Source organism: Lacerta agilis, chromosome 8 (assembly GCF_009819535.1).
Source record: "Lacerta agilis isolate rLacAgi1 chromosome 8, rLacAgi1.pri, whole genome shotgun sequence".
Classification (NCBI taxonomy): domain Eukaryota; kingdom Metazoa; phylum Chordata; class Lepidosauria; order Squamata; family Lacertidae; genus Lacerta; species Lacerta agilis.
The window spans coordinates 68,392,181-68,410,865 of NC_046319.1; the positions used below are offsets into that span (position 1 = coordinate 68,392,181).

At 44.5% G+C, this 18,685-nt stretch overlaps 1 protein-coding gene across 1 annotated transcript in view; it reads left to right on the forward strand.

The window, feature by feature from the left end:
• LOC117051985 (IgGFc-binding protein-like) overlaps positions 1 to 18,362 on the forward strand; it is a 35,371-nt gene extending 17,009 nt beyond the window's left edge. Inside the window, exons 11-21 of the mRNA XM_033158712.1 lie at positions 2,477 to 2,618; positions 2,847 to 3,175; positions 5,183 to 5,756; positions 6,565 to 7,166; positions 7,791 to 8,355; positions 9,846 to 10,423; positions 11,663 to 12,233; positions 13,670 to 13,869; positions 15,770 to 16,150; positions 16,768 to 17,093; positions 18,141 to 18,362. Of these exons, the coding sequence (XP_033014603.1) occupies positions 2,477 to 2,618; positions 2,847 to 3,175; positions 5,183 to 5,756; positions 6,565 to 7,166; positions 7,791 to 8,355; positions 9,846 to 10,423; positions 11,663 to 12,233; positions 13,670 to 13,869; positions 15,770 to 16,150; positions 16,768 to 17,058 (4,233 nt within the window). The 3' untranslated portion in view covers positions 17,059 to 17,093; positions 18,141 to 18,362. The remainder of the gene's footprint in view (positions 1 to 2,476; positions 2,619 to 2,846; positions 3,176 to 5,182; positions 5,757 to 6,564; positions 7,167 to 7,790; positions 8,356 to 9,845; positions 10,424 to 11,662; positions 12,234 to 13,669; positions 13,870 to 15,769; positions 16,151 to 16,767; positions 17,094 to 18,140) is intronic.
• The last annotated feature ends 323 nt before the right edge of the window (positions 18,363 to 18,685 follow it).

An 18,685-nucleotide genomic window follows, 5' to 3' on the forward strand; every position in this document is an offset into this window, starting at 1 on the left:
AGGAGAGCCAGGACATGTCATGTTGCATACATAGCTCCAAAGAGGTGAATGGCCAGGAGGGCTTAGGAAGAAACCAGCCAGATGTCAGGCCTGAGGAATTCTCTCCCTCCAATCCCGTTGGTTTCAAGGCGCCGGGAGGAAACAAGAAAGCTTTTACTTATGATTTATTCAGTCACTGTGTTAACAGACAAAGCATTCCAGTCTTTCCTCCATGATGGAGTTGCTCACTCTGGCTCCTCCTGCTTCCCCCTTCCCCAACAGCATCGGTCCCTACGGAAGCCTCCTGTTGCCAAAGGTCTCTGTGTACATTGCTCTTGTACCCTTAACGACCGTCCCATTTTAGGGGACGGAGGATCCTCTATGCTGTCTATTGAGGTGTTCGCTGGCTGCTCTATCTCCCCCCTTACTTTTTTTTTTAATAAGATTTTATTAATTTTCCATATAGACAAAAACACAAAAACAATACAATACACAAATACAACATACATCTTTTTTTTTTAAACAAATCTAAACATCCATACATCCATAACAAAACACCTACATCCCTTTACTTTAACATATGAAAGAAATTCTTGTTCCGGATCTTCTTACAAAAAAAAGGTTGACTTCCCCCGCTTTCCCTCCTTTGTCTTCAATACTAGTATACTTTGGTAACATCCAATTTTAGCTTTAAAATTCATTATCCAAATCCACTTTTATTGAACTATTCCAATATATCTCTTTAACTTAATAGTCCTTCAAATATCTTTGAATCTAAATCATGAATACTTAACCTCTTACAATACCACATAACAATTCTTAAAACCATTTTATAATTCTTCTTATTTAGACTGCTGCTAATAATCTATCACATATCTCTTTACTAGCTCAGAATCCTATAGTCTTAACACACTGTCTTCAGGGTACCTTGGAGCCGTCCTAGTTAAATTACTATCTTTTTCACCCTATCCCCCTTCTCACCATTTTCCTACCCTCTCCCAGGCTCACCCACCATTCCTCTTTGCATCTCCCTCTATCATCCTTATTCAATGTCAGCTCACAGTTTATAAACCTCCCCCCTGGGAGCCTCTGGAAACACCAACTCTCATCTTCCAGCTTTTCCATTCCATATTTTGGATTATCTTGCACTTGTATCTTCAAAATTGTTCTCGCCTTCATCACTGGACTCCCACTCCAGGATGTTGTTCTTTCAGCCAAAGCAACAACCCTGCGACTCTCACTCCAGAGTTTTTCATGTCCTTGGAATTGCTCAATCTCTTTGTTACATTTCTCCAGTAATTCCTGCAGCTCCCTGGTAAAGTTTAATTCCAATTTGTCAAAGTTCTCCCAAATCTGACTGGTTTTTCTTGTTCCATGAAAAATTTCTTTAAGATTACGGCTCATCCAGTCCATTTTTTGATTTATCAGTTCAAATTGTAAAAGGGTTGTCCTTTCTTCCTGGGTAATGTCCGGGTCTAAGATCAGTTTAAAAACGAAAGCAAACATGGTTGGAAAGGACAAAGGGTGTCAAGTGTCAGTAATTTTCCATCTTTAAGTGCAAGTTTCCCAGCGCCATTTTCCCCTGAGGCAGGGTGCCAAGAACAGTCCAATAAACCACAAAAGAGATATTTCCAAAATCTTCAACCCCTCACAGGGATTTAATCCATCTCCTCCGTCAAAATACTTCAAAGCGACGTCTAACAGTGCAGCTGCAGCCGCTTGTAACTGAGTTGCCTTCTCTGCACAACAAAAGAGAGGGACGGGCTTCCTTTTAACATCCCTCCCGGTTGCCAATTGTTAAATTGCTAATCCAATTAGTCCCGTACTTACAGCAGCTGGGGTTTTTTCTTTCTTCTTTAAATTGACAGGAAATGCTTGGCGCTCAAGTCTGGCAGTATCGCTGCTTTGTCCTCTTAGGGGCAGCTGTCTCTTCAGTCCCGTGTCGGAGCCTGGCTCCGATTTTCCCCCTTACGAAGGTCAATCGGAGGCGAGGACGGCACGTCTGGGACCCACAAGACCAAGGTCCACGGGACGCTCTTCCCGTGGCTTTAAGGGACCTGTGGCGCAGACACAGTAGTCCCTATAACCCCTAGAAGGACAGAGCTCTTAGCTCCCGGCCGCCATTAACCGGCACCAAACCGGAAGTCCCCCCTTACTTCTCCTTACTCTGTAATATAGCTTGGCAGCTCGCCAGTCTCTGCTTCGTTATCTCCCTCATAGCTTGGCTGTGATTTAATACTGTCTCTCTCTCCCCTGTCAGCTACAGGAGAAGGGGGAGGCGATCTCCACCACTCCTCTGCCTCTTCATTCCAGTCCCTGACACCAGAGGACACCTGGTTGGCCCCTGGGGATGCATAGGACAGTTCTTCCCATTCTGGGGGTGATCTTTGTGCAGCCCTAGTGGATACTATTAGCAATACACACCTATACCTGTAGATCTGATTCTGCCCATATTCTATCACTACTACATTCTATTGTTTCCCAAATTTCCCACCAGCCCAATGAAAAGGTTCTGCAAAATGTATGCCAAGAGAGCTGCCGTTGCATCCCAGGCCAGGGGGTTATCTGCGAAGCCCATAGCTGTGCGGCAAACGAGAACTGTGAAACCAGAGATGGCATCATGAGATGTGTAAATAAGGGTAAGGAAAGATTCATTCAAGAGAGTGTTGGGCAACGTGTGGCCCTCCAGATGTTGTTGAACTACAATTTACATCAACCCTGAACATTGTTCATGGCACAGATATACTGGCAAGAAGATGTCCCATTGTCCTTCGCCATGCCAAAAAACTCAGCTCCACCTCTCCACTGATAGTTGCCATCCCTAAATAGCATCTAGCACTTTCTCACATTTCCTCCTTCCTTTTCAGATCCATGTAAATCCCTGAAGTGCCGAGAAAAGGAAACATGCAGGATTGAGAACGGCCAAGCCAAATGTATCCCAGACTTCTCAGGAAGCTGCTGGGGCTGGGGGGACCCACACTATCACACCTTTGACACCTTGAAGTTTGATTTCATGGGCACCTGCTCTTATACTATTGCTAAGTACTGTGGGAACGATGCTACACTGGTGCCTTTCACTATCGATGAGAAGAATGACAACAGAGGCAACCAGGCTGTGTCCTATGTGCGTCTGACCAACATCTATGTCTATGGGTATAAGATCTCCATCCACAAACAGGAAACTGGAAAAATCAGGGTATGTTAAATAGTCAGGGGAGAATGACCCCGCTGAGTGTAATGGAATTCATTCTGATATATAGCACTTTGAAAGCCCAGTATTGGGCTAATGTAGAACAAAAACAATAAGTAAATCAGGAGGGGGAATAGAGGCCAATGATTGCAGGCCAGTGTCAAGATTTCAGATATCTATACCATTCAGAAAATGTGGTAATCACCAACACACAACTTTGCATTACACGGAATAATGATGCTATAAATGCTGCAAAGTGAAAACTGAATGGTTCACAAATACACACACAATCTGAATCTGTGTCTTGAGCTCATGGGTTCAAGCTGGATTATGAGCAGCTGTTAGTACTTTTGGAGTTGGCTTGGTTATGGACCCCCTTATGTGAATGCACTGCCAAACCAGAAGTGTTCACTTGACTTGTCTGGCTTGCCAAGTAATGTTCCCAAGGACCATTGAACAGTTTAAGCTACCAAAAATAGATAATTCGTCATGCGAAGCAGAACAATGGACAGTGGTAGGTAGCAAAGTCTCAGTTCCTTGTGAGTCACCTGCAATCAATAGGTTAGGTCAGGGATAGGCAACCTGTGTCCCTCCAAGTATTGCTGGACTACAACTCCCACCCTCCCTGACTATTGGCCATGCTGTCTGGGGCTGATGGAAGCTGTCGTCCAAGAACGTCTGGGTGGCCTACAGGTTCCTCATGCTTGCAGATTTCCCAGCCTATGTTTAAACAAGGCCTTGTTGTGCGTAATGTTGTCTGATCATGTAAATAAGTAATGGTCTCTTGGGATGAAATGAGCCATCGCTAACAGAGACGTCAATGAATGAGAAGGTGGCTGTGACTCAGCTCAGCAAACATGAATCAGGATGATGTCAACCACCAGCAAGTACAAATGTGGTCCAATACAAATGCACAATGCCAAGCCAATTAAATAAGAAAAACATCCAGGCTGGATTTGGCAGAGTTCCCTGATTTACATTATGAAGGGTAATTCCTTCCATACAGGGAACTTTTCTCTTTCTCTGTTTATCTGTTGTCTGTGTGTCTCTGTCTATCCGTCTGTCTCTCTTTTAGGAATACAGCCTATAAATAGCCAACTTTGATGTTAAATATCTCACTCCAACCTTTTATATACATAGTCTAGAACAGTGTTTTTCAACCACTGTTCCGTGGCACACTAGTGTGCCGCGAGATGTTGCCTGGTGTGCCGTGGGAAAAATTGAAAAATGACTTTATATATAGTCAATATAGGCACAGAGTTAATTTTTTTAACATTTTCTAATGGTGGTGTGCCTCGAGATTTTTTTCATGAAACAAGTGTGCCTTTGCCCAAAAAAGGTTGAAAAACACTGGTCTAGAAGAGTGTCATCTTAATGACTCAACTGGAAGAAGAAGAAGAAGAAGAGGAAGAGGAAGAGGAGGAGGAGGAAGAAGAAGAAGAAGAAGAAGAAGAAGAAGAAGAAGAAGAAGAAGAAGAAGAAGAAGAGGAAAGAACCCAAAGGGGTTGTCAAAGCTCTTCTGAAAATAGGCTGTTCTGTTCAATACTAAATCCAGTATTGGTCAGTGAGATGGGGCAGCATCACTGACCTGACCTCCTGTCACTGGTGTCACTGTGGCTTCATGGGAGGGCTGAGACCACAGCAAGCTCAGTGCAATGAAAATGCACCAGCATGAGCACTGGATTGGCACCATTGGTGTGTTTGCCTTACTACAGCCTCACTAACCCCTTGACCCTCTCCCTCCTGATAAGCCAGAGCGATGCTGGCTATGGGAGGTCAGGTAAGCGCTGCTACTGCATATACTGCTACTGGTCCCCATGACAACTTTAACATCAAACAACACAATTCTAACCATATCTACTCAGATATGAGTCGTATTGAATTCAATGGGGCTTACTCCCAGGGATGTGTTGTTAGAACTGCAACCTAAAGCTTTGTGGGATTGTATGGCACAGTTTCCAAAAAGCCTCCAATAATTCCTGTGTATGTTCTGTCTTGCCATTCTGCCTCTAGTTAAATGACATCATTACCAGCCTGCCACTGACCCTTGAAGATGGTAAGATCAAGCTGTACCAGAGCGGTCCCTATGCTGTCCTGCAAACAGATTTCGGCCTCCAAGTATCATATGACTATAACTGGTATCTGCTGATCACAATCCCCAGTAGTTACTATGGGGCCATTTGTGGACTGTGTGGAAACTTCAATCAAAACCCTGCAGACGACATGGCCTACCCCAATGGCACCAAGGCTGCCTCCATCGAAAGCTGGGCCAGCAGCTGGAAAGTCATAGACCGGGACCCCTTTTGTTGGGATTACTGCCGAGGGAATTGCCCAACATGTGATGAGAGCAAGAGGGTGCTGTATGGAAAGGAAGATTACTGTGGGCTGATCAGCAAAACCTCAGGGGGGCCCTTCAGAGAATGCCATGCCAAAGTGAATCCAGATGACTTCTTTGATAGTTGTATTTATGATGTGTGTCTCAACGGAGGGACCAAGAACATGCTTTGCCAGGCCTTGGAGGCCTATGCTAAAACCTGTAGGAAAGCAGGGGCCACCATATACGATTGGAGGACAACATCTGGCTGTGGTGAGTGCTCTTCCTCTATACAGAAACACAGTAGCTTAGTTGTCTCAGTAAGGCCTATAGATTATTGCAGCCTGTGGATATGGACACGCTGCTTGAAGAAGCACAGCCGACCATCTGCCTCCTTTGCTCTTGCCCATCTTGGCTTCTTCAAACTAGCCATAAGGGATTGACTGGGTGGGTCTAAGGAGTGATTAATGCTAACTGGAGAAGGGGGGGGGGTACCTGAAGTTCTAAAATGTCTATCAGTCAGTAGCAAATATCTGCTTTCTGGGCAAGGCAGCGGTCTTGCTTCGTGCATGTTTGGAGGAAGCTGATTACTCGGATCCTGGCTTCAGACCAGGTCATGGCACTGAATGCAGGGAGTGCAATCCTGCTTATTCTCCTTGATTTTGATATCTCAATGGCTTTCCATACTGTTGACCATGGGATCCTTCTGCAGCATATCAAGGAGGTGGAGGTTTAGTGGCACTGTACTTCAGTGTTTCTGCTCCTATCTCTGGGGCCATTTCAAAAAAGCAGTCATGAGAGGCTTCTGTTCAGCGCCATGGGAGTTGCCTGTGGTGTCCCACAGGGTTCCATCTTGTTCCCCATTCTATTTAACATGTATATATACAGAAGCTGACAACACTGACAGCTGAATCTTATTTTATACTGGTAGCCTCTACCACACCAAAGAGTAGCTTTGTTTCATCCATAAATTGCCAAAGTACCTATACGTCGATCATTAATTACATCAGCTTTTGCCAACTTGAGGCTTTAGCACATTCTATCAGTTGTTAGACTCCTGCTGTTCTTCTCTTCCTTACAGCCTTGCTGTGCCCTCAGAATAGCCACTATGAGTTTTGTGGCAATGCCTGCCCCGCCAGCTGTGCTGACCGCAAGGCTCCCTCTGCCTGCAAACAGCCATGCGTGGAAACCTGCCAGTGCAACGATGGCTACGTCCTCAGCGTTGACAAGTGTGTGCCTGTTGGGAGCTGTGGCTGCACCTACAATGGGCTCTACTACAAACCTGGAGAAGAATTCTGGGCTGATGAGACCTGTGGTTCCCGCTGCACATGTGACCCCACCCTGGGCATTGTGGTGTGCAAACCAGCTGGCTGCAAAGACAGTGAGACGTGCACTGTGGTCAAGGGAGTCCGGGGCTGTTATCCCGTAAGCACCTCCACTTGCTTAGCCACCGGGGACCCTCACTATACCACCTTTGATGGGAAGAAATTTGACTTCATGGGCACCTGCATCTACCAGCTGGCTGGGCTCTCCTCTAAGGACCCGACTCTCAAGCCTTTCACTGTCAGTGTGGAGAACAACCACCGGGGCAGCAACACAAATGTTTCCTACACCAAGGTGGTGACTCTGAAAGTCTACAATGTAACCATCATGTTGAGCCAGGAGTATCCACAAAGAATCCAGGTACTGACATGGGCAATAGTTGGATGCATGTGTTGGTCCCTTGGGTCATTACAGGATCATTTTAAATGGTGCCTGGGCTTCGAGGGTGGAGTGGGGGTGGGGGGCTAACCAATGTTGTAAACATTTCATTTATTTAACAGAAGTTACACACCACTTGATTGTAATGAAACTTTAGGTGCTTTACATGAAATATCGGAACAGTTAGAAACAAGTAATTAACTCTGTTTTAAAAATGCTTACCGGTAATATTAATAGTAGACTTAAGTGAATTTACAGCAAGTCGGCATCTATGCATCTTACTAAGCTTGCCTAAGCCAAAAAAAATTAAACCAGCACCAAAAATAATACAGCAAAGTTACCTACCTAATGTCAAGGGACGGGAGATTTCAAAGCGCAGGTGCTGCCGCAGCAAAATGAAATTTTCTTATGTAAATACTCATTGAAGTAGCTCTTGCATTTTGACAGCGGTGATGGTTTTACTCAAAATATGCCCATTGAAATTAATGGATCTAATTCAGTCATGCTCATTAATTTAACTGTGTCTACTTATTTGGATGACTGGTGTTCACCAATGTTGGATACTTACAATAGCAGTGGTGATGGTTCCTTTGCATCATATTCCAGGTTAATGGTGTCTTTGTGAACCTGCCTTTCTACCAAGGAGACAAGATAAAGGCTTATATCAGTGGTGTTCATGGCTTCATCAAGACTGATTTTGGCCTGATTGTCACCTTCGACTGGAACAGCTATGCCAGAGTCACTGTACCCGGTGAATACGCCAATGCTGTTGGTGGCCTCTGCGGCAACAACAATTTGGACCCCAATGATGACTTCATCATGAAGGATGGGAGACAAACGTCTAGCATATCCCAATTTGCAGAGAGCTGGAAGGTGGCAGAGGTCCCTGGTTGTTCACCAGGTTGCACAGAGAATTGCCCGCCATGTGAAGAGGCACAGAAACTCCCCTATAAGGGCGACCGATTCTGTGGGATCCTCATCAAAAAGGATGGACCATTCAGGCAATGCCATCAGCTCATTGACCCAACACCCTACTTCACTGATTGCGTCTTTGACGTCTGCCAGTATCGTGGCCGGCACAGCATTCTGTGTGATGCCATCAGTGTTTATGTGGCAGCCTGTCAGGACCTGGGAGCTGTGATTGAACAATGGAGATCTAACAGTTTTTGCAGTAAGTATCACCTCCTGGTGCTGCTTTAGCATAGGAATATGAGGAGCAACCTGATGCCAAGTCAGAGCATTTCCTAGTATCTCAGACAGGGACCCTTTCCTAGTTGTACCTGGATATACTAAGGATTGAACCGAGTACCTTTTACCCCTACCATGTTTTGCTGTAGGGAGGTGTGCGCCAAATGTAAAGATGCATGAGCTGAAAACAAATTGTACAAAATCTTGACATCTGTAAAATTTGAGGTTTGGAAGGAAAATTCCTCCTCCCTCCAAATGTTTTTATTTAAGTAATAAATTGAGTCATGCTCAGAGCAGACTAATTAAAAATATCGGAAATACTACCTCAGGTCCATTCTTTTCATTGGGGTAGCTTTGAGCACAACTTAGTTGGGTGCAACCCATAGTGTATAGATTTCAAAGACTACTTGGAATATTTTTACTGCATTTTTCCGTGTATAAGACTAGGTTTTTTCCCTAAAAAATAATGTCAAAAATTAGGGGGCGTCTTATACACGGGGCCATCCCCCCATTTTCTTAAATCTGAGTCCCCCAAAATAGAGGGCGTCTTATACATGGGGGTGTCTTATAGACAGAAAATGCGGTAATTAGTTTGATCCTCTAGACTTGTCAGCCAGCATTTATGTCCTGGCATGTACAGACCACTTAAGAATTCAGATCCACCTGAAAGATCCACTCTGTTAAAAAAAAGGTCAAATAACAAATTTGACATTAGATTTGAAGTGTTTTGAATTTGATCTCCACATTCCAATTCACAATTTGAACATTTAAGCGTTGAATTCATTTCAACCCTGATCACTCAGGGTTCAGATCTGTCCAATTTTAAGTCTTGATCCCAGCAAACAGCTGGGCAGCACTATCTATGAATGGTGTCACATCTTTAATAGCTTTGCTTGGTATTTTCCAGCAATCTCAGGTGTTGCAGGACAAAGCCAGGTAGTGATAGTAGTATTTGCACAGACAGACATCCATGTCCTTCAACTACTCAAGTAATATGGGGAACACAGTAAGCCCACAACTTACGCAGGGGCTATGCTGGGGATCGCATCAAAAGTCTAATTGCATATAGTCAGAACACATTCGGATGGGCGGGGTATAAACAACAACAACAACATCATCATCATCAACAACAACAACAATTCATGGCAGGTGGGATTGTCAAAGTCATTTTTCCTGAAACCCCAGCCCCTTTTCTCTCCCCCTTTTATTTATTCTTATTTGCGAAGAGCATAAAGTTGAATGAGCACAAGTTAAATGCACTCAAGTCGTGGGCTTGCCATATGAGAAAGCTGTTTTTTTAGTCAGACTAGGATCTATCTGCTCTAACCAGCAGATGTCACTTTGTAGACAGAATCTGCAACAGAGCACAATAGACTTATTCTACTCCAGGTGTCCAAAGAACCAGGTGTCTGCCAAAATAATTTATATTCTAGCTTGAAATGATCCACATTCTGTTTTTGTCCTTTCTTCCAGGCCTTGCCTGCTCACTCAACTCTCACTACAAGCTCTGTGGAAATGGCTGCCCTGCCACTTGCCGTGGTCTCTCGGCTCCTGAGGGGTGTGAAATGTCCTGCAAGGAAGGATGCTATTGCAAGCCTGGGTTTGTCTTGAGTGGGGACCAATGTGTCCCTGTTGACAGTTGTGGCTGTGAGCACCAGGGCAACTACTACAAGAAGGGAGAGATTTTCTACCCTGGTTCCTCTTGCCAGGAACGATGCCAATGTGCAGACAATGGAGTTGTCAAATGTCAGAAAATCTCCTGTGGGCCCCATGAGGAATGTAGGGTGAAGGATGGTGTCCCAGGCTGCCATGCGGTAGGGTGTGGGAAATGCAGTTTGGCTTTGGGCTCCCACTACGTAACTTTTGATGGACGGGCCTACAACTTCCAAGGAACCTGCACTTATACTTTAGCTAAATTGCAAGGAAAGAATTCTCAGCTGGCAGACTTTTCAGTGTTGGTGAAGAATGACAGGTCACTGACCAAGACTCTTACAGTCTCTTTTCATGGATACACAGCTGTCATTGAGAGGGCGATGAAATGGAAGATCAAGGTAAGTCCTGTTCCAGGTTTTGTCTCTTCATGGTAGAAATGGTGACAAAGTTCACCCACAGTTTCAGGAGCACTGGGGAGAACTTCATCTCCCATTGTCCCCTGTTCCCTGTCAGTAGATATTGACTAATCTGCCAATTTTGCTTTCCCTTCATTTCTCATTTTCCCCAAGTTCAGTTCATTTCTGCAGCAATATGTGATTTTTTAAAAAAATCCTCATAGAAATTCACCAACATTTTAGTGATATGCACTTGATTGCTCAAAGGTTTTTTAAAATATTAAGTGGTTTATATCTTCTTCAAATTGTAAAATAAATAATATACACATTTTGGCAAGCAACGTTCCCTAACAGAATGTATTTTCATATGTTATTCTGGTCAGTAAATTACATTTATGAACATTTTACCCCAATATATGCATTTTTATACACATGTGTTGGTTGGAGAACTGCACTGTAAAATCTGGATAACTGATCATTTCTTAGAAGCTGGTAAAATGTGGGCTGGACAAGGCTACCATTCAGTGGATTTGTAGCTGGCTGACCGACCGAACACAAAGGGTACTCATTAACGGCTCCTCTTCATCCTGGAGAGAAGTGACTAGTGGGGTGCCACAGGGTTCTGTCTTGGGCCCAGTCTTATTCAACATCTTTATCAATGACTTGGATGATGGGCTTGAGAGCATCCTGATCAAGTTTGCAGATGACACCAAATTGGGAGGGGTGGCTAATACCCCTGAGGACAGGATCACAATTCAAAATGACCTTAACAGATTAGAGAACTGGGCCAAAGCAAACAAGATGAATTTTAACAGGGATAAATGTAAAGTACTACACTTGGGCAAAAAAATGAAAGGCACAAATACAGGATGGGTGACACCTGGCTTGAGAGCAGTACATGTGAAAAGGATCTAGGAGTCTTGGTAGACCATAAACTTGACATGAGTCAACAGTGTGATGCAGCAGCTAAAAAAGCCAATGCAATTCTGGGGTGCATCAATAGGAGTATAGCATCTAGATCAAGGGAAGTAATAGTAATAGTACCACTGTATTCCGCTCTTAAATTTCTGGCATGTGTTTGAATCCCTCCTGCAAAATAGTAGCAGCCTGCAGACACTCTTAGTTCGAAAAATGCGTTAGGAGGTTCCCCCCCCAAATGTGGTTGATAAATCCATTTAATAATAAATAATAGTAATTTAAAATTGTCACATTCCATGGTCACCTTCTCTGTGCTTAATGCAGGTGGATGGACAGCTCTACACACTACCCATGAAGACAAAGGATGGGAAACTCTGGGCCAACCAGGAAGGCAATAATATCATTGTCCAGTCTGACTTTGGTCTCAAAGTCCTTTTTGATACCTTTTCGTACATCTTGGTGTCTGTCCCCAGTAACTACCAGGGACATGTCACTGGCCTATGCGGTAATTTCAATAGTGACAGGACCGATGACTTTACTCTACCTACGGGGAAAAGCACCCAGAATGTGATTGAGTTTGGGGCCTCTTGGAAGGTCCCCATTGATGGAGTCAGGTGCTCTGATGGCTGTGGTGATAAATGCCCCATCTGTGATGCAGCCAAGACAGCGCCGTACCGACCTGAGAGTTCCTGTGGAATGATCCAAGCCAAATCCGGCCCCTTCAGGGGCTGTCACTCCTTGGTAGACCCTGCCGGATTCTTCAACCACTGTCTGTATGACATGTGTGCAACCAATGGTGCCAGAGAAACTCTCTGTAGGAGCATCCAGGCCTACGTCACTGTATGTCAGGCTGCAGGAGTTACAGTTGGAGCCTGGAGAACAAACAACTTCTGCCGTAAGTTTGCACAGCAACCTGAAGTACCGCCTTCTTTTTTTATCCCACCCACTCACACTGATGCTTAAAATATTCATACTGCTATATTAGACAAGATGTTGCCCTGCATATGCTGCTGGACTACAGCTCCCAACAACTCTGGCCATTGACCATGTTGACTTGGGCTGACGGGAACTGGAGTCCAAAAACAACTGTAGGGCACCATATTGGCTACTCCACTGTATCAGAATAGACAGCCACTTGGGTATATGCCATTGGGAGGAGCACAGTGGGAGAACATGGTCAACATTTAAATCAGCATTTCATACTCTCCAACATTTCTCCAATGAAAATAGGGATGTCCTGCTACATAATAATAATAATAATAATAATAATAATAATAATAATAATAATAATAGTTTTATTATTTATACCCCACCCATCTCACTGGGTTGCTTTCAACATATATAAAAACATAACAGAGCATTAAACATTTTTTAAAACTTCCCTATACAGGGCTGCCTTCAGATGTCTTCTAAAGGTTATATAGTTACTTATCTCCTTGACTTGGCGGTCACATAACTCCATTCCCTCCAATGAAAATAGGGATGTCCTAAAGAAAAGCAAGGCATCCTGGGATCAAATCAGAAACCGGGATGGCTTCTGTAAATCTCGGACTGTCTCTGGAAAATAGGGACACTTGGAGGGTCTGGCATTTAGATCAGGGTGAGAAATGAGACCCTCCACACTGCCCCATTTGGCCTATTAAGCCATTTTGGTTAAACTACACCCACTTGCCCTACATAGACCTGATATCAGATATGATGTCAGATGTGGCAAAGGTAAGAATGAGGTTTGGCCCAAAGGGGCTTTGCAGGCACTGCTAACTGAGTCATGGTTTTCCAGGAGCTTTGGAAGTGCTTTGCAAGCTTTGCACATTGTGCCTGGCATTTGAGAAGCACTGAGCACAGGACTTACTGTGCAAATCGCTTTGTGCAAGTGCTTTCCAAATGCTCCACCACCAGCTGGAAGAACTGTGTGCTTCCCAGTCCCATGTCAATTTGCAGATTGTTGGGTGTTTGGGACACACAAGGCAAAGTGCTTTGCAAGCTCTTTCAACTTTGACACATGTGAAGCACCCGACATCATTATGACATCAGATGATGGGCAGGTAGGTGGTCCCACTCACCTGTCAAAGTTGTCCTGCGGGGTTGGGGAAAATAAAGATCTGGCCTGCTTCTCCAGCCCTCGTTTTGATGATTTGGCACCTATGTCCTTTTATTGCTGCCCTTAAAAATAAGCCCTGATATGGGACAGTAAAGCAGCCAGAGATGGAACAGTGATTGGAGGGGTGTCCTATATGGATGAAATGCTTCAGAATTTAAGAATGGTTAGCTATACCTGCCTGGACTGTTCCTGCCTCCTATAACCCCTGGTCCTCTCTCTCTCCTTTTCAGCTCTCACTTGCCCACCCAACAGCCACTACGAGTTGTGTACAAGGACCTGTGGTTCCACCTGCACCAGCTTGTCCACTCCAGGCCAATGCTCAAAGAAATGCTTTGAAGGTTGCCAGTGTGACAGTGGCTACATGTTTGATGGTGACAGGTGTGTGGCAATGGAGAACTGTGGCTGCATGCATGAAGGGCGCTACATCAAGGTAAGTCCAGCACTCATGGAAACTGTTGTGTCTGTGCTTATGTGTATGCCACTTTAAGAGCTCACCCACACTTCCCTTTGCCCTGCCACTTTCCACCAGGAAAACCCATGGTTTAGCACTAAATTGGAACAAATGGCAATTTGGTTTTCTGCAGATTGTGGATTGCTCCAATTTAGCATTATAGAAAGGGTTTTCCAAGGGTAAGAGGTGAAGCAAAGGCAAAACAGCTTGGAAAGCACAGGACAAGTGGAAAACATCTAGACAAGGGACAAGCGGAAGTCTACATGAACCCTTAGTGAGTCTGCAAGGGCTAGTATCTCTACCTTCCTTTGGATTGCCACTCATGCATTGCTTTGTGCTGAACTCAAATTTTCACAACAGTAACATAGGCGAATGTATATGCATGCTTGTAGATGAGAGGCTTGAAGGAGCACACCATGTCAAAGGGGTGGTTGTCACCTTCTCACACCCACCTTGGCCTCATAAAGGACAGCTGGTGAGGCTGGCAGCAGCAGCAAAACACAGAGAGATGAAAAGGAGGAAGAGTTGCTGATATAGGCCAAGATTGTGGAGCAAAGGAGATACAATAAGAATAGAGGGCGACAGCCTCTGGCCTAGCGAAACTGATGGGGGCAGAGTACTGAAGGAGAGAGGGAGGACAGTGAGACAAAGCTGGTTGTTGCAGAGGCCAAGAAGGGAGGCTGAGGGAAGCAGATGTGAGAGGAACAGCTGGGAAGGAGAAAGAGATAGGTGGCGATGGAGATCTGAGGTTATAAAAAAGGTAACCAAGAAGGCCTGCACATCACAGCAGAGAACCTTTGATAAGAAAAGCACTTTCCTCCTGGGGGAGTTGAGGAGCCAAGAGGTGGAAGCTGTAATAAGCAACTGGCTGTGTGAAAATCCTTGGAGGTGATGGACACAAGAAAACCCAACATCTGAAATAATTTGCATCATTTAAGTAGGAATACAATACATTGTGGGAAAGGCTGCGACCAGGTGATCTGCACCAGTGGCATGTGGTGATTTTTTTCTTAGGGGAACAGTTAGGGCCAGAGGTGCTATCTTGTGAGGGTGATGGGGGGAGATGTAGTGCAGGTGACCATCGTGCCTCCATCCCTAAGCTGGGCAGAAACTTCCTGGGACTCAGGAAGGGGGGCATTTAAGAGACTAGCATAGTCCCCCTAGTCCACTGACGACACGCCACTGATCTGCACTGAACTGTTGATGGGCAATAACTCCTGTTTCCCCTTTTTATGATTCTTTATACTGGACAGTAGACAGGCCTTCAAATAGAGTGTGCCTTCAAACAGAGGACTGCAAAGGAGGACAGATGGGCACTCTATTCCTTGTCCAGGCTGTGCTCCAACAAAGCTATATAACTTCAGCTATATAACAAAGCTTTATTTGACCCCTGAAGAACAGGGTTTCACCTCCAAACATGTTGAGCACAAAGGAGTTAGTGATAGGATGGATGGACTGAGTCCAGACCTGCCCACTGTATTTGGGGAGGAGGAGTTATTTGCTTCTATTTTGGAGTTTGACAAGGGGCCAGAAAAATCTGAAAGGCTTCTGGGACTTTGTGTGATCCCGATAATGTTATATGCAGCATGCTATGGCATATAAGTCTGGAAGCTTGCCCAGACCCTTCTAAGGATCCAGATTAGATTCTTCCCTATTCTCTGCCCCATTGAATGTCTCCGTTGTTAACAGGGATAGATATATCAGCCTATTTCTGGTCTATGTCAGTTTCACATTCATCAATTGTACCTTTATAGAGGTAATTCTAAGTACTTAGGCTTGTACATGTTGAATTAAAAATAATAATATTTTAAAACATTTGGATTTAAAATTTAATCCTTTTTTTCTCCCCTCCCTCTCTCTTGGGCTATAAATCTTACAGGCTGGAGAGAATATTGTCTCAGAAGACTGCTTGAAAAAATGCACCTGCCACCCATCAGGCCAACTGGTTTGTGCAGAAAACAGTTGCCAGCAAGGAGAGACCTGTGCTCTCCATAATGGTGTGCGTGGTTGCATAAGGCCGAACGGAGAGTGCGTTGTCATCCCTGGAGCACACTTGACTTCCTTTGACGGTGTCTCTGGGAAAATTCTGTATCTAGGGGCTTACGAGGTTGCGACCCTTTGCAATGGCAGTGACCCCTCTTGGTTCAAGATCGTGGCAGTTGTCGACAGAAACAACGGCTGGGATTTGCCAGCGGTGACAACAATACATGTATTTTTCAAATGCCTGTTTCTCACAGTAAAACCGAACAAGGAGGCATGGGTAAGTTCCCAGTGCAGGATCCTGGTTTGCATCCAATGTTAGTCACACACAATGGACAGGACTAACTTAGGTCCATTCATTTCAGTGGATCTCCTCTGAGTAGACGTCAGCCGAATACATTGGGAATTGTAGTTGAGCAGCATCCAGAGATCACCACATTGGCCAAAGCAGGAGAGGGTAAACTGAGGCCATCCAGTCCTCTCTATCTGGCCCATGGGACTCTTCCCAGGTCACTCCCCCTTCCTTGGCCACACCCCTTATCATAGCCCTTCAGGAATAATGCATATTGGTTGCCCAGATGCATAATAGAGAAGGGGCATCATATTCAATCATCATCCTCATCATTTTATTATTTATACCCTGCCTGTCTGAGTGAGTTGCCCAAGCTATTCTGGACTACTTCCAACATAAAAAAAATAATAATTAACATAATTATAGCCTACTGTACAAAGTTAAGTGAGCAGCCATCAATTGCCTCAGCTCTTTTGCCTCTGGCCCCACCCACCACTGGCATGCAGCCCCCTTATAAGGGAATGTGGCCCTCAGGCTGAAAAGGTTTCTCTCCCCTGCTCCACCCATTAACCCAACACATTTCCCCCTCCTTTTCTGCACTTCAGGCCAATGGGCGCAAAATTACGCTCCCAGCAAAGGTCTCTGAAGATGCCCACGTGAGCCTCTCTCAAGACGGGATAACTATTCATTTGGCCTCTGAAGTAAGAATTCTGCTCGGACCTCGTGGGGAAATGAAGATGCAAGTCTGTAAAGCCCTGGCAGGAAAGCTATGTGCCTCCTGCGGGAACTTCAATGGAAATCGTGCTGACGACCTGAAGCTGCCCAGTGGGAAGGTAGCAAGAAGCTTGTCTGAGGTTGTTGCTGTCTGGAAGGAGGAGGAATTCTGTGCTAAGTGAGCAGCTCTGAGAAAGGTCTTTGACCAAGAGGACATGTAAGTGTTACAATTATTCTAACAAGTATATATACCTATTAAGAAGTCATTATGCTTTTTTAATAAATGGATGTCAAATATCATTATTTTTATCCATACATACTCTACGTCTTAAATCAATCCATTTGCATGTTGCAAGTGTGGTCATATCTTCTACCCTTCATTCAAAGGGGGACATGGCACAGTGATACCTTGGTTCTCGAACTTAATCCATTCCGGGAGTCTGCTTGACTCCCAAAACCATTCGAAAACCAAGGCACGGCTTCTGATTTATTGCAGGAGCTTCCTGCACTCAAGCAGAAGCCACATCGGACATTTGGCTTCTGAAAACGTTTACAAACCAGAACACTCACTTCCGGGTTTGCGGCATTCGGGAGCCAATTTGTTCGACAACTAAGCCGTTCGGGAACCAAGGTACCACTGTATTATCTTTCCAATGTATCAATATCAGTCTTTTAGCAGAAGTAAGGCCATGGAAAGTTGCTGATTAGCTAAAAAGACACTCAGAGCAGTTTACAAAAATTGGTTATTAAATCCCTGCCGGCAGACTTGCAGTCTAAAAGATCATGACACAATAGGGGCAAAACCAGGAATAAGAGAAGGATGGAAGACTCAAACACAGACTCAAGCTCTTCAAGTTACAGGTCTTGGAGTTTTTAAAGTTCTTGTCTTTTAAAAAGAGCAGCCTCTCCCTGGAGGCATCCTTCCATCCCGGATCAAATCCAGGAGCAGAGAAGGTGACAGTGTCCAGGCCAGGAGGACAAGGCAGCTCCTGCCATGCAGCTCTTTCCCCAGAGAGCAGGCTGGATGGCAGGCAGTTACTCCCTACAGACAGAAAAAATAGCATCTGGTAGCAATAGGCAGGTTGTAAAACCAGGAGTAATTGATTAATTACACTCAGTGAGCAAAGTCATTGCAAATTGAGCCATTACATGTTAAATAAAATTCTACAGTGCTGTGGGAAGCATTGGGAAGATTCTTACTGAAGCATAAATACACTCACTTCTCACAAATACATTGTGCCTTCTTCACAATTTTCTCTTCTAGTGAGGCCTAAAAGGTGCCTGAAGCAAAATGAACCCCTCCTTATGCTGCTTCTGAGAGAAACTTCGCATTTAAGCTCTTGGGCAAAATTCCTTGGTGTGGCGTATTCCCTGGCTTCACAGTTCAATGTTGCTCAACCTGTTATCAGGTTTACTCTGACTGCCTAATAAAATGATGGCACTTTTGCTTAAGAATCAATAAAGCTTTTTTTTCCTCCAAACTTCACTTTGGTGTCATGATTTTAACTGTGGGAGTATGCAGAGATATGAGAAGTCTGGTAGGAAACTCATGGCGATGTTCAAGCAAGAAGGGAAGGAAGCAATATGACCTTAAGTCCCCAGACCCCATTGGACTACTCTTCACCATAAGGTCCAAGGGCAGACTGCAAAGCACAGTTGTAAAAAGAGATAAAACCGCTATAATTATTGGCGAAATAAAACTGTTCCAAATCGAACAGAACAGTATAAATGCAGCAAGGAAGGTGTGTCCCACAAAACATTGCTTTATAGAAAAGCGATAGAAAATAAATAGCCATATAAAATACATGC